This window comes from Solanum tuberosum, unplaced genomic scaffold (genome assembly GCF_000226075.1).
Source record: "Solanum tuberosum cultivar DM 1-3 516 R44 unplaced genomic scaffold, SolTub_3.0 scf00242, whole genome shotgun sequence".
In the NCBI taxonomy this organism is placed as follows: Eukaryota; Viridiplantae; Streptophyta; class Magnoliopsida; order Solanales; family Solanaceae; genus Solanum; species Solanum tuberosum.
This window is the reverse complement of record NW_006239177.1, coordinates 724,742-737,855: the sequence shown is the minus strand read 5'-3', so window position 1 is coordinate 737,855 and position 13,114 is coordinate 724,742. Positions and strand designations below refer to the sequence as shown.

Genomic DNA, 13,114 nt, shown 5'->3' with positions numbered 1-13,114 from the left:
GACGCCGTGGTTTCACACTTGGTCAGATTTCCCTGATTTGTCCTCCATGCCTTGCCTGCTGATCTACGGTCATCACCTACGGACCGTGAATGGACCTATGGTCCGTAGATCACCTCCGTGAATGCCTTTCTTCTGCATTTCTTTCAGCTGTCTCTACACTTCTGCGCCTGAACGTCTTTCCTGCAAAACACGATACAAACACATCAAAACCAATAAAAAAAGGCCTTAGACACACACAACTTGTAAGTGAAACGTATTAGAAATATCGTAAACTCACGGTATATCACATGACACTTGGTAGTGACCTTTCCCAAATACTACTTTTCGAAAATCTATTTTTCTTAAAACATTTCCTCTATGTTTCAATTATTTTGCATAAAAATATTTGTCTTATCTATCAAGAGGCATGAGATTGGAGAAATCAACCGGAGATAGCAAGACAAGGAGTAGACAACCGAAGAGATCGACACAGATCAGTTCATTTTTAAACTAACAATTTTTCTGTGGACGGATGTCTATAGATTTACCTCAAAATCAGCATATTCCTCCATTTAATGAATATGGAGAATCCAAAAGGGCAAAGAGCTCCCCAAAATTGACAATTTTCTGTGGATGCAGAAAATATTTTATGCTACTTATATCAAAGATTTGAGAATATGAATAACATTATTTCATTCAATTCCCTGACGAAAGACATTTTACTATTTTCCATCAACTAAAGATACTTGGAGGACATTATTTGCGACATATTATCAGATATGATAATATTACTCCCGAAGAGTCGTTTATATCGTATTGTCAAATGAGATGATACCATTACTCTGAGGGTCATTTTTATTTGTATTGTCGATTAGGACGATACCGCCACTCAAAAGATACCCAGAAGATCACCTATGTTTTGAAAACCCTAGGTTTTTTCTTGATCTTTACTAAAAAATTATAATTAAATGGCGACTCTGTTTCTTTTGGAAAATCGATTTCTCTTCGAATAATAAGTTTAGTCGATTTTTCGAAACAAGTTATTTTTTTATTATTATTTTTTTCGAGTAAAAAAGATATGTCGACTCTGGTGGGGACTTAATGATGTTCTAATCAAAAGATTTGACTATCTGACTAATTGCTATTATTGAATTATTTATCTGTGTTAAATGTGTTTAAATTTTTTAACTGTCATTGCATTTCATGGCATATTCTATTGTATGTATAGTATATTAAGAACGGTTTCTGCATAATCGCAGTCGAACTTTTTATACTCGACACTTTTCCAGATTAATCGGTAATTTATTGGTACGTCATGCGTCCAATGGTTGTCGTGAGTTCCAACCTAAGTTGTCCGCTTGGTTTCCCGGTCTTTCAAAAGTCACTCTTAGTCAACTAGCATAGAGCCAAACCCAAATCCCGAATTAGAGCATTTTAAACTAAGGTCGACCCAACACCCAAGGCGTGTTGGGCCCATTAGAAGCCCACTTTGTGTCTATTTGGCCCATTGACAATTAAAAAACAATCATGCTTATGTGTTTAATTGAATGATGTTTATGTCTTTTTTAAACAAATCAGTTATCCGTGGGGTGGGGGCACTTACATTTATCTATTTTTTTTCTTGTAGGGTGAATCCAACACATGAGCCCTTGAGGACCTGAATGGTGACAATACTCCATCCTTACCTCCAAGTTTGGTTGAAATTTATGAACGCGAAAGACAAGAAGAAAGTTCAAAAACACATGGGTCATATCCCGTCATTAATGGAAATGGTGGTTAATCCAGATTTGATCGGGACAATGGTGAAATTTTGGGACAGTGATAAAATGGCGTTCCGATTTGGGGAAGTAGAGTTGACTCAGACTATCGATAAAGTTCTTGCTAGTTATAAGAGTGTAGGTATGTGCAACAAGAGGAAACACCAACATGATACCAATCTTCTCTTTCCAAAAATATGAGATTTTACTGAAATTAAAGAAAATCTGTCACTTCTCAAAGCTGAGTGGATGGACTGACATTTCGGGTAAAATATTCCACTACGTAAGTTGTATTATTGATTTTGATGCGCAAGAGCTTACGACTAGTTCAAAGAAGAGTTTGTCTCGGAAGAAAAATGGAAGGAAACACGTCCCCTTGCTTTTTCAATATTCCTGCTTGGGACGATGGTATTTCCCCAAGGACCAAACAACACTATTCATCCAAGTGTAGTAATGGTTGCTCACGCTATCTTTAATGGAGTAGGCGACGGGTCTACAAGAAAGTACTACAATTTGGCTCCTATGATCCTTGATGACATTTACAGAGCATTGGATAGATGTAAAAGCGGCACACGTTTCTTTCAAGGGTGCAACCTAATAGTTCAATGGTGGATGGAGAGACACTTGATCAGAGATCATAATCCGAAAGAACCAGATCCCTTGGAATGACCGAACAGACTCGAAAGTCACAATTGGTGGGTGCAACGTAATCATTTCACCAGGATTGGAGGCCAAGAATTTTGGTACCCGAGACTTCAAGGTTTGAGAGAGGAAAATGTGCAGTAGTCGATCCAATGCTTGGTAGTAACAAAACAAATGGTGATCCGAATTGGAAAGCCCCCCTACTTGATATTTGCTGGGTTAAGAAGAACTCGGCTATATGCTCCTTCTCGAGTACTTAGACAACAAGGAGGGAAGCAAGAGCTTCCTCAAATCGAAGACATGACAAGATTTGTGACGGATCATGAAAATGGCGAAGTCATTTTAACTAAATATATGCTTCAATTATGGAAACTCGAAGGGTATTGGGTAAGCCGGTGCCAAATAGGTTTCGTCTTGAATGTTCTAAGGATTACAAGAAATGGTTAAAGAAGAGTCTCACCGGAACCATCGAGCCCGGCCCAAACGTTCCTCATATGAATGCAGATGTTGGGGCCAAACATCAAATCTGGCTTCATTGACTCTAAGAGAAGTATGATAAAAATGAGTTGGATCATCAGCGCCGACATTCAAAAGACGCCAGGGTCGTAGCTCAATTGAAGCAAGATCTACGAAGGGCAAGGCAATGCATATCAGAATTATATAATTGAATGGAACAACAGAATCCGTTGGTCGAGAAGGGGCTCGGTTGGCAAGATATCACATATGGGTGAACATAAATGCCATGTGGGAAGAGGTCAACATTGCCAAGAGGACCAGACTTGGTGAAGGATCAGGACGGGCATGAAGTTTGCCATCATCCCCTGCGTGGGATTGCTTTATTTGTACTTTGTTTTGTAATTTACTTTCCGAACTCTTTTCCCTGATTTTATGTTTGTCAAACATTTTTGAATGATATTAATGAAATAATTTGGGGATAATGAATTGGCTTAAAAGACATATACATCCTTCAATTCGCTAGGCCTACCCTTGGCACAAAAAGGACACTTGTATGTTTGGGATGCAATATTTGTCTACTTATGTGTGCGTTTTAACTATTTATGTGCTATGTTGCTTTGAATGAGGTCATATTTAGCCCACTCCTTTTTAAAAAAATTCTGAAAAAATCCCTCCAATACCAAATACAAGTCACTACCAAAATGTCCAACCAAAGTTTCTGAGTCTTGAGTTTCTCAACCAAAAATAAAATCCTACCACCAAATCATAAAACATTACTCTATCATCTCAGGAAAGGTAAAATTGCTTCTAAGATGGAAAAAGGCAAGAATGTCGAGGTGAAGATGATCCAGGAGAATTTAAGGATGAAACTACATCGATTCAAATGAGAGATTTGAGAGATGGGAGAAAGAAGAATAGAAGTAAAACTAGCCACCGCGGCAGCGCAAGCCAAAAGTGTAGCACTAGACACGGAGTTAGCGGCTAAGATGTCAAGATATGCTATCATCAATGAGGAGACGGTTGCTATGCGAAAGGAACATGATGTATTCAACAATGATATAACCATGTGGCTTTAGAAGATACACGGAAAATGCTCTTTCTTCAATCAAGAAGCTAATAGTGGTCTGGAAGACACTCACCCTGGAGCTACTGAAGAAGATACCGATGAGGAAATCATCTATATGCCTCCCTTGTTAGGACGTCTGAAAGAAGGAGACAAAAATATCACTCTCCCAGCTTATGAGCGGACACATAGCGTGGGGTTAAGAGTAGTATCGTGTGCTCTCATTTACGAGCACCTTAAGGCTTCACGCATGCTGAAGCCTCTCGAAGTAACCACTTTTGGGTTTGGGCATGAAAGCTCTCAAATGATGTGTGTCTACCACCCGAACCAAAGAGGACACACTATAGAAGAATGTGTGGAGCTTAAGGCAACAATCCGCTACCTGATCAACATTGGGAAGATCCTGTATATGTGAGGTGAGAACACCGTCCTTACCTGTGACCAACCAGAGACCAGTAAGTCGGTCACTTAGCACACTTTGTTTTATTGTCACTACTTCACGCCTTTTAAGAAAATGTTGTTGGATATCTACAGTCTGTTGTTTCAAAAAGGGATCTTGGTCTCTATCAGAAATGATGACGAAGCAATCGATCCCGTTGGGATTGAAATTTGGAAACCCCTTCCTTATCATGACGCCATAGATCACAACATTGGAAGGTGCATTAGGTTTTGCTATGACGTGGAATCCCTCATCAACATGGGAAAGATTCAAGTTGAGTCTACCCCCGTGATTAATGCAGCAGTCAGAAAAAAAGGCTTTGATAAAGGCACCATCTATCTTTTAGGAGCTTTATTGTATGTTTTTTTTACTTTCCTTGTAATCTTCAAACACTGAATGGATGAAAATGAGAATTTCCTTTTGTGTTTGAACTACGTAGGGCCTGAATTCTCATTTGGATATACGTAGGCAGCCTTTCGAGGCCCGGTCCCTATGTTTTAAAAAATTTCTTTTCCCCTTCATTCTACAAGGAAATGTGGAGTTCACGTCAACAGATACCGAGAAATGCGGCAGGCAGACCTTAGCTACACGCAGTTCAACCTTCCTGGGTCACTAGTCTTAAATTAAAATGAACACGAAATAGGCTCAAAACCCACACTTCGATCCTGCTCATAATCCCTTAATCATCAACCTAACCACCCAAAATCCCCATTATGCATCCGCCTCTTACCAGACACCACCTCTTTCTCAAAGTTCCAACCCCCAAGCGCCACTTCCTCCTCAAAATGCCAGCCTCCAAGCTTGTTCGCCCCCTAAAAACCAAAACGTTAACCACCCGCACACTTCCCTCCACCACCAAAATCAGCATACTAGCCCCAAGACTTTCCCTCAAAACTATCAAGCCTCTAAAAATGCCCAGAGTCCATCCATTACTCCACCCCTACCTCAAAAATCCACTTTCCAAATCCCAGTCCCCAATGAGCCTTATGTCAATGGTTCTGAGCTCCACCACTATGAGGAACGAGAGAGAGTGGAGTTCAAAGGAAGAGTCCGCCGAGCTGGATATGAAGGAAGAGATCTGAAAGGCCATGAAAGAGTTGTAGTGTATTCCTGAAGTCTCCAGTTTGAGTTATGCATTCATCTGAATTTGGACCTCCTGGAAGGGTTCAAGGTGCCAAAATTCAACATTTTCGGAGGAATAGGGAACCCCTTAGCGCACCTGAGGGCCTACTGTGACCAGCTCATGGGAGTGTGAAGAGATGAATCTTTACTAATGTGGCTTTTTAGCCGAAGTCTGAGTGGAGAGGCTCTGGAATGGTTATCATCTCATGAAACAAGACAGTGGCCTAGCTGGAATACTCTGGCTAAGGACTTTATTGATCGATTCACCTACAATATGGAGATCGTTCCTGATCATTATTCCTTAGAAAAAATGAAGAAGAAATCAAATGAAAGTTACAGAGAATTTGCATACAGATGGAGAAATGAGGCAGCTAGAGTTCAGTTTCCTTTGTCTAAGAATGAAATTGACAAATTATTTGTGCGGGTTCAAAAGCCCAAATATTATGATAGAATTATGTTTCTCGTTGCAGCAAAGTTTCCTGATATAGTCAAAGTAGGTGAGACTATCGAAGACGGATTAAGAATCGGGAAGATTACTCGTGTTGCTGCCTCACCCGGATCCTTGGTTTTGTTGAAGAAGAAAAGAGAAGAAGTGTCTTCTATATCTTATGAGGGGAAGAAGACCCCAGGGAAATCCTCATCATGCCAAGGTCGTTCTCAACCTTCACAGAATTTGTACCCGGCTTGTTATACACAGTGTGATTACCAAAATACCCGTCCCCCAGTTATCAAAATACCCCTCCCCCTAGTTACCAAAATACACATCCCCCCAGTTATCAAAATACTCCCCCTCCTAGCTACCAAACTCCCCCTCCTATCTACCAAACTCCCCCTCCAATTTACAAGAATGCATCTCATCACTACCGAAATGTCAACCCCAGTTGTGCCAACGTTCAGACAAATTACCAAACGCGTACCCTAGTGTACCAAACCACAACTCCAATTTACCAAAATACCCCCTCGAACTACCAAGCTCCACAACTAAATTACCTAACCAACTAAGATTTCAGATATCAACCCCTCCTTCCAAACGCTCCAAATTATCGTCAAATGCCTCCTCTCAACAAGGCAATTACGATCCTCTCGTCCTAGATTTGAGAAAACGCCCACTAGAATTTTCACTCCGCACATTGAAAGCCGAATAAAGATGTTCGAACAATTAACTATGGTAGGATATATTCATCCAGTGGGGCCCAAGCCGATCGACACTAGGTCAAGATTTTACAGACCTGATCAGAGGTGAGCATATCACTCCAACGGTATTTGACATGGTACTGAGGATTGTATCAACCTAAAGCACAAGATCCAAGACCTGGAAAGGGCTGTAGTTTTATTGAGCATTAGAGAGAAGAAAGAGTTTATGATTCTGACACCCGAGAAGGCTGTTGCCTGAGTGTCAAGAGAAACTCTTGCCCGATTAAAGTTTGTGATTGAAACGGCTGCTACCCAGGGTATGACCAAATCCGGTAGGTGCTAAAACCAGAAGAGTTAGCCTAGGGGATACAGAAAAAAGATCAGCCTAAAAGGGCAATTAGTGAAGCTGAAGCAAAAGAATTCCGGAGAAAGATGCAACCAAAAGATTACTCGATTGTGAAGCATCTAGGGAAAACACCCGCTTAGATTTCTATATCGGCTTTGTTGATGAGTTCACAACTGCATAGGAAACCGTTGATGAAGGCTTTGGATAATAGTTATGTGCCTGTGGGTACTAACAGTGATAATCTTGCGGCCATGATAAACCAAGTTGTTCGAGGACACCGCATTAGTTTATGTGATGAAGAGCTACCCTTTGAAGGCAAGATGCACTAAAAGGATCTGAATGCCACCATTATGTGCCGAGACAAGGTCATAACTCATGTCTTGGTCGATGACGGATTTGGTCTCAACGTCTGCCACTTTTGACTCTCAAGCAGCTAAAATTTGACTTGGGAAAGGTTAAAAAAAACCAGGTCAAGGAGAGAGCTTTCGATGGAGTGCATAGAGACACGATAGGGGCAGTAAACTTGGGAATTCAGATGAGTCCTGCAAAGCTTAACGTGGAGTTCCAGTAGTTGGATATCAACACCAGTTACAACCTGCTTCTGGGAAAACCATCTATTCATATGGCCAGGGTTGTGCCGTCTACCTTTCACCAACTCATAAAATTTGTTTGGAAGGACCAGGAATTGGTCATTCATGGTGAGGGTAGTCACTCCAATGGGTATGCGTCGATCGTGGATGAGGTCTCCTGAGGTTGCAATTTCTACACGGTGGAGTTGGTGAATGCCACAACACCCTATGCCTTCTGTGTATAAGATGATTGTTCTTGTTATGCTCCATAGCAGTTTCAAACAAGGTTTCGGATTGGGGAAGCAGTTTCAAGGAATTGTCGAGCCTATCAAAATTCCTGCCAAAGGAGAAAAGATTGGTTTGGGGTATGTCCCCACAGATGATGAAGCAAAGATGAAGAAAAAGAGTGTTGATCAAGCATTGGCCAACTCAATTCCTCATTTGTACCAGTTTGAGTTTGAGTTTGTACTTGTTTGAGTTTTTTTTAATTCCCCTGTATTGTTTAAAAAGGTGAAATGCCCCTTAGCGATGGCCAAAGTTTGTGCTTGTTTTTCAATTTAAATGAAAGCCTCTTTTCTCGAAAATTTGTTTACTTATCTGTTTATATTTTACTTTACTAACTTTGTTTGTTTATGGTTTCAGTAATACTAATTTAAAACCTGTCAATGTCATGTCATGTCATGTCACGAGCCAAATGAACAAAATGAGGCATGTGATGATGAATGCGAAGAATATGAAGAAGAAAATATGGTACCCGAATATGTTGCTGAAGAGTTTTGCCAATTTCAGAATCACCACAAGCCGAATTTGGAAAAAACTGAGACTGTGAATCTCGGAGATGAGGAGTGTGTTAAAGAAGTAAGAATCAGTGTCTATCTGACTGAAGCTCAAAGAAGGGACCTGGTTCGTCTGCTCAGAGAATACATTGATGTATTTGCCTGGTCTTACAGGGATATTCCAGGTCTAAGTACGAACATGGTGTCTCATCAATTGCTGATCAATCCATATTTTAGTCCGGTAAAGCAGAAAACCCAGAAATTCAAGCCAAAGTTGAGTTTGAAGATTAAAGAGGAGATTACAAAGAAGATCGAGTCCCAAGTGGTGGAAGTGATGCAGTATCCGACTTGGTTAGCCAATATTGTTTCGGTTTCTAAGAAAGATAAAAAGATCAGAATTTGTGTCAACTATAGAGATCTGAACAAAGACAGCCCGAAAGATAATTTCCATTACCAAACATTCACATTGACATTCTCATTGATAACTGTGCTAAGTATGAGATGCAGTCATTTGTGGATTGTTATGCGGGTAATCACCAGATTCTGATGGATGAGAAAGATGCAGAAAAAACGGCTTTCATTACAACTTGGGATGTATATAATTATTGGGTGATACCTTTTGGTCTGAAAAATACCAGTGCTAGTTACATGAGGGCTATGATGAACATATTTCACGATATGATTCACAAGGAGATCGAGGTGCATGCAGATGATGTCATAATTAAGTCCCGCGAGAGTTCGGATCACTTGCCTCACTTTCGGAAATTCTTTGATCATCTACGCCGATACAATTTGAAATTAAATCCCGCCAAGTGTGCTTTTGGAGTGCTGGCTGGAAAATGGTTGGGATTCATAGTAAGCAGAAGAGGCATTGAGCTTGATCCTTCCAAGATAAAAACAATTCAAGAGTTGCCTCCTCCGAAGACCAAGAATGAGGTGATGAGTTTCCTGGGAAGGCTGAATTACATCAGCCGGTTCGTAGCTAAATCCACTGTGGTGTGTGAACCCATCTTCAAGCTGTTGAAAAAAGATTCCCTGACCAAGTGGACCGGAGAATGTCAAACTACTTTTGATGCCATCAAGACTTATTTTTCCAATCCATCGGTGTTGGTTCCTCCATGAGAAGGGAGTCCATTGTTGCTATATTTGTCTGTCTCGGATAACGCATTTGGATGTGTGTTTGGTCAACATGATGAGACTGGGAAGAAGGAGCGAGCCATTTATTACTTGAGCAAGAAATTCACTCCATATAAGGCTCGTTACACTCTTTTGGAGAGAACCTGTTGTGCTTTAACTTGGATTGCTCAGAAGTTGAGACATTATTTGTCTTCTTATACCACATACCATATTTCCAAGATGGACCCGTTGAAGTATATTTTTCAGAAGGCAATGCCGACCGGGAAGTTGGCCAAATGGAAAATGCTCTTGAGTGAGTTTGACATTGTGTATGTGACCCAGAAGGCGATAAAAGCACAAGCCTTGGCTGATCATCTTGCAGAGAATCCGGTTGATGAAGTGTATGAACCTCTCCAGACTTATTTTCTCGATGAAGACATTGCATTTGTAGGTGAAGATATTTCTGAAGCATACCGTGGTTGGAGAGTATTCTTTGATGGAGCGGCAAACCACCAAGGGAAAGGTATCGGAGCGGTCTTAGTATCAGAATCTCGTCAGTACTATCCTATTGCGGCTAAATTCCAATTTGATTGCAAAAACAACATGGCTGAGTATGAAGATTGTATCATCGGTTTGAAGATGGCAATTGATATGAACATTCATGAGTTGTTGGTTTTCAGAGATTCATATTTGTTAATTCACCACGTTCAAGGAGAATGGGCCGTTAAGAACCCAAAGATCACACCATATGGGCAGTATATACAGAAGTTGAGTAGGAAATTTCATAATATTGAATTCAGGCATACCCCCAGGACACAAAATGAGTTGACCGATGCTCTTGCCACCATCACATCAATGATTAAACATCCAGATACAAGTGATATTGATCCAGTGGATATAGTGGTAAAAGAGAAGCCTATCCATTGTTCACATGTTGAAGCAGAACCAGATGGTTTGCCTTGGTATTTTGATATAAAGAAGTATTTGGAGACCGGGACTTATCCTGAGAATGCAAAGTTCAACCAGAAGAAGTTGATACGTCGTATGACCCTCAATTTCGTTGCGAGTTGGGAAATCCTTTATAGGAGGACTCCAGATTTAGGTCTTCTCAGATGTGTTGATATTAGTGAAGCTGCAAAGCTTCTGCAACAAATACATGCCGGAGTTTGTGGTACTCACATTAATGGGCTCACTTTGGCGAGGAAGATCCTTCGAGCCAGTCTATTTTTGGATGACTATGGAACATGATTGTTGCAAGTTTGTGCAGGATTGTCATAAATGTCAGGTGCATGGTGATTTGATTCGTGAGCCGCCTCACGAACTCAATGATATGAGCTCACCTTGGCTGTTTGTAGCTTGGGGCATAGATGTCATTGGTCCAATAGAGTCGGTCGCCTCTAACTGACACAGATTCATTTTGGTTGTCATTGACTACTTGACCAAGTGGGTGGAAGTAGCTTCCTACAAGTTGGTGACCAAAAAAGTTGTAGTTGATTTTGTTTGCAACAATTTGATATGTAGGTTTGGAGTACCAGAATCTATCATTACTGATAATAGAGAGAATCTCAACAGTCACTTCATGAGAGAGATATGTGAACAATTCAAGATTACCCACCGAAACTCAATCGCTTATCGTCCCCAAAAGAATGGAGTTGTAAAGGCCGCCAACAAGATTATTAAGAAGATTTTGAGGAAAATGATCGACAGTCACAGAGGTTGGCATGAGATGTTTCCTTATGCTTTATTAGGTTCCAGAACGACTGTCAGAACATCAATTGGAGGCTCTTCGTATTTGTTATTATATGGAACAGAAGCAGTTATACTTGCTGAGGTCGAAATACCCTCAGTAAGAATCATCCAAGAAGCTGAATTGACTGATGCTGAATGGGTTCGCAAGAGGATCGACCAGTTAACATTGATCGATGAGTAAAGAATGGTTGTTATTTGTCATGGTCAACTTTATCGACAGAGAATGATTCGTGGTTTCAACAAGAGAGTAAGAGCCATAATATTTGAAATTGGTCAGTTGGTTCTCAAACGCATTTTCCCTCATCAAGATGAGTACAAAAGGAAATTTGCACTAAATTTGCAAGGACCCTATATGGTTCGTAAAGTGGTATCTAGAGGTGTCTTGGTCCTGTCGGAGATGGATGGCACCGAATGGCCAAAACCAATCAACTTAGATGCTGTCAAGAGATACTATGTATGAAGTTTTAATTTATATTTCCATCATTCCCTTGTAATCGTTCTATTTGGTTATAATCGCTTTGTTTAGAATTTTATACCTCTGTAATGAACTATGTCTGACCTAAATTCTCAAGAATGAGATTCGTAGGCGGCCTATGTCGGCCTCGGTCACCCCCTTTATCCCTTTCAATATTTCATTCTGTACTTGAACTACGTTCAACCTGAATTCTCAACAATGAGATGTGTAGGCGGCCTATGTCAGCCTCAATCGGTTCCTTATTCAAATTTCATATATTTGTTAATCTCGAGGGGGGAACTACATTTGACTTGATTCCTGTCTCAACGGGAAATGTAGGCGCCACAACAGTTCGGTCATATCTCCTGTAAGATTTCTATTTCTCTTTACAATAGAAACTGAGACAACATTTTTGAGAGGGACTCAGAAATTCTCGAGAAGAAGATTTTCTCCAGCAAGTCAAGGCAAAAGTTACTTTGAGATTAATAATTTTTGAGAGAATCTAAAAAATTCCATGATTTACTAACCATCAGTTAGAGATAAGCCAAGACAGTTAACTATGATAGAAATTTTTGAGGATGACCTCAAAAATTTCTAAAGGTTCATCGGCAGTTTGGAGCAACTTCGAATACTTCCTAGCAAATAATCAGATAGCCCTAGGGACATCAACTTTAAAGATGTTCATCAAGCTTGACGTGACATGACACCTTGCAGTGACCTTTCCCAAATACTACTTTTCGAAAATCTATTTTTCTTAAAACCTTTCCTCTATGTTTCAATTATTTTGCATAAAAATATTTGTCTTATCTATCAGGAGGCGGGAGATCGGAGAAATCAACCGGAGATAGCAAAACAAGGAGTAGACAATAGAAGAGATCGACACAGATCAGTTCATTTTTAAACTAACAATTTTTCTGTGGACGCATATTTATAGGTTTACCTCAAAATCAGTATATTCCTCCATTCAATGAATATGGAGAAGCCAAAAGGGCGAAGAGCTTCCCAAAATTGACAATTTTCTATGGATGCAGGAAATATTTTATGCTGCTTATATCAAAGATTTGAGAATATGAATAACATTATTTCATTCAATTCCCAACTAGGCAAAGCCCATAATGAACGCGCAACTATGTTCAGAGATGGAATGAACGAAAACCCTAACGAAAGACATTTTACTGTTTTCCATCAACTAAAGATACTTGGAGGACATTATTTGCGTCATATTATCAGATATGATAATATTACTCCCGGAGAGTCATTTATATCGTATTCTCAAATGAGATGATACCATTACTCTGAGGGTCATTTTTATTTGTATTGTTCATTAGGACGATACCGCCACCCAGAAGATACCCAGAAGTTCACCTATGTTGCTCGGTGAAGCATTATCTTCGTTCGGTGTCAGGGAGGCATCAAGAGAAAGAAGTCATGCATAGCAAGAGAAGGAGGTCATGCATAGCAAGGGAAGGAGGTCATGCATAGCAAGAGAGCGAGGTCATGCATAGCAAGAGA

At 40.2% G+C, this 13,114-nt stretch overlaps 1 protein-coding gene across 1 annotated transcript; it reads left to right on the top strand.

Annotated features, from left to right (window-relative positions):
• Positions 1 to 10,643: 10,643 nt before the first annotated feature.
• On the top strand, positions 10,644 to 11,608 carry LOC107062663 (uncharacterized). Its single transcript, XM_015313559.1, has 3 exons — positions 10,644 to 10,684; positions 10,921 to 11,287; positions 11,369 to 11,608. Exons 1-3 carry the CDS (start codon positions 10,644 to 10,646, stop codon positions 11,606 to 11,608), a joined length of 648 nt encoding a protein of 215 aa, XP_015169045.1.
• Positions 11,609 to 13,114: the final 1,506 nt, after the last annotated feature.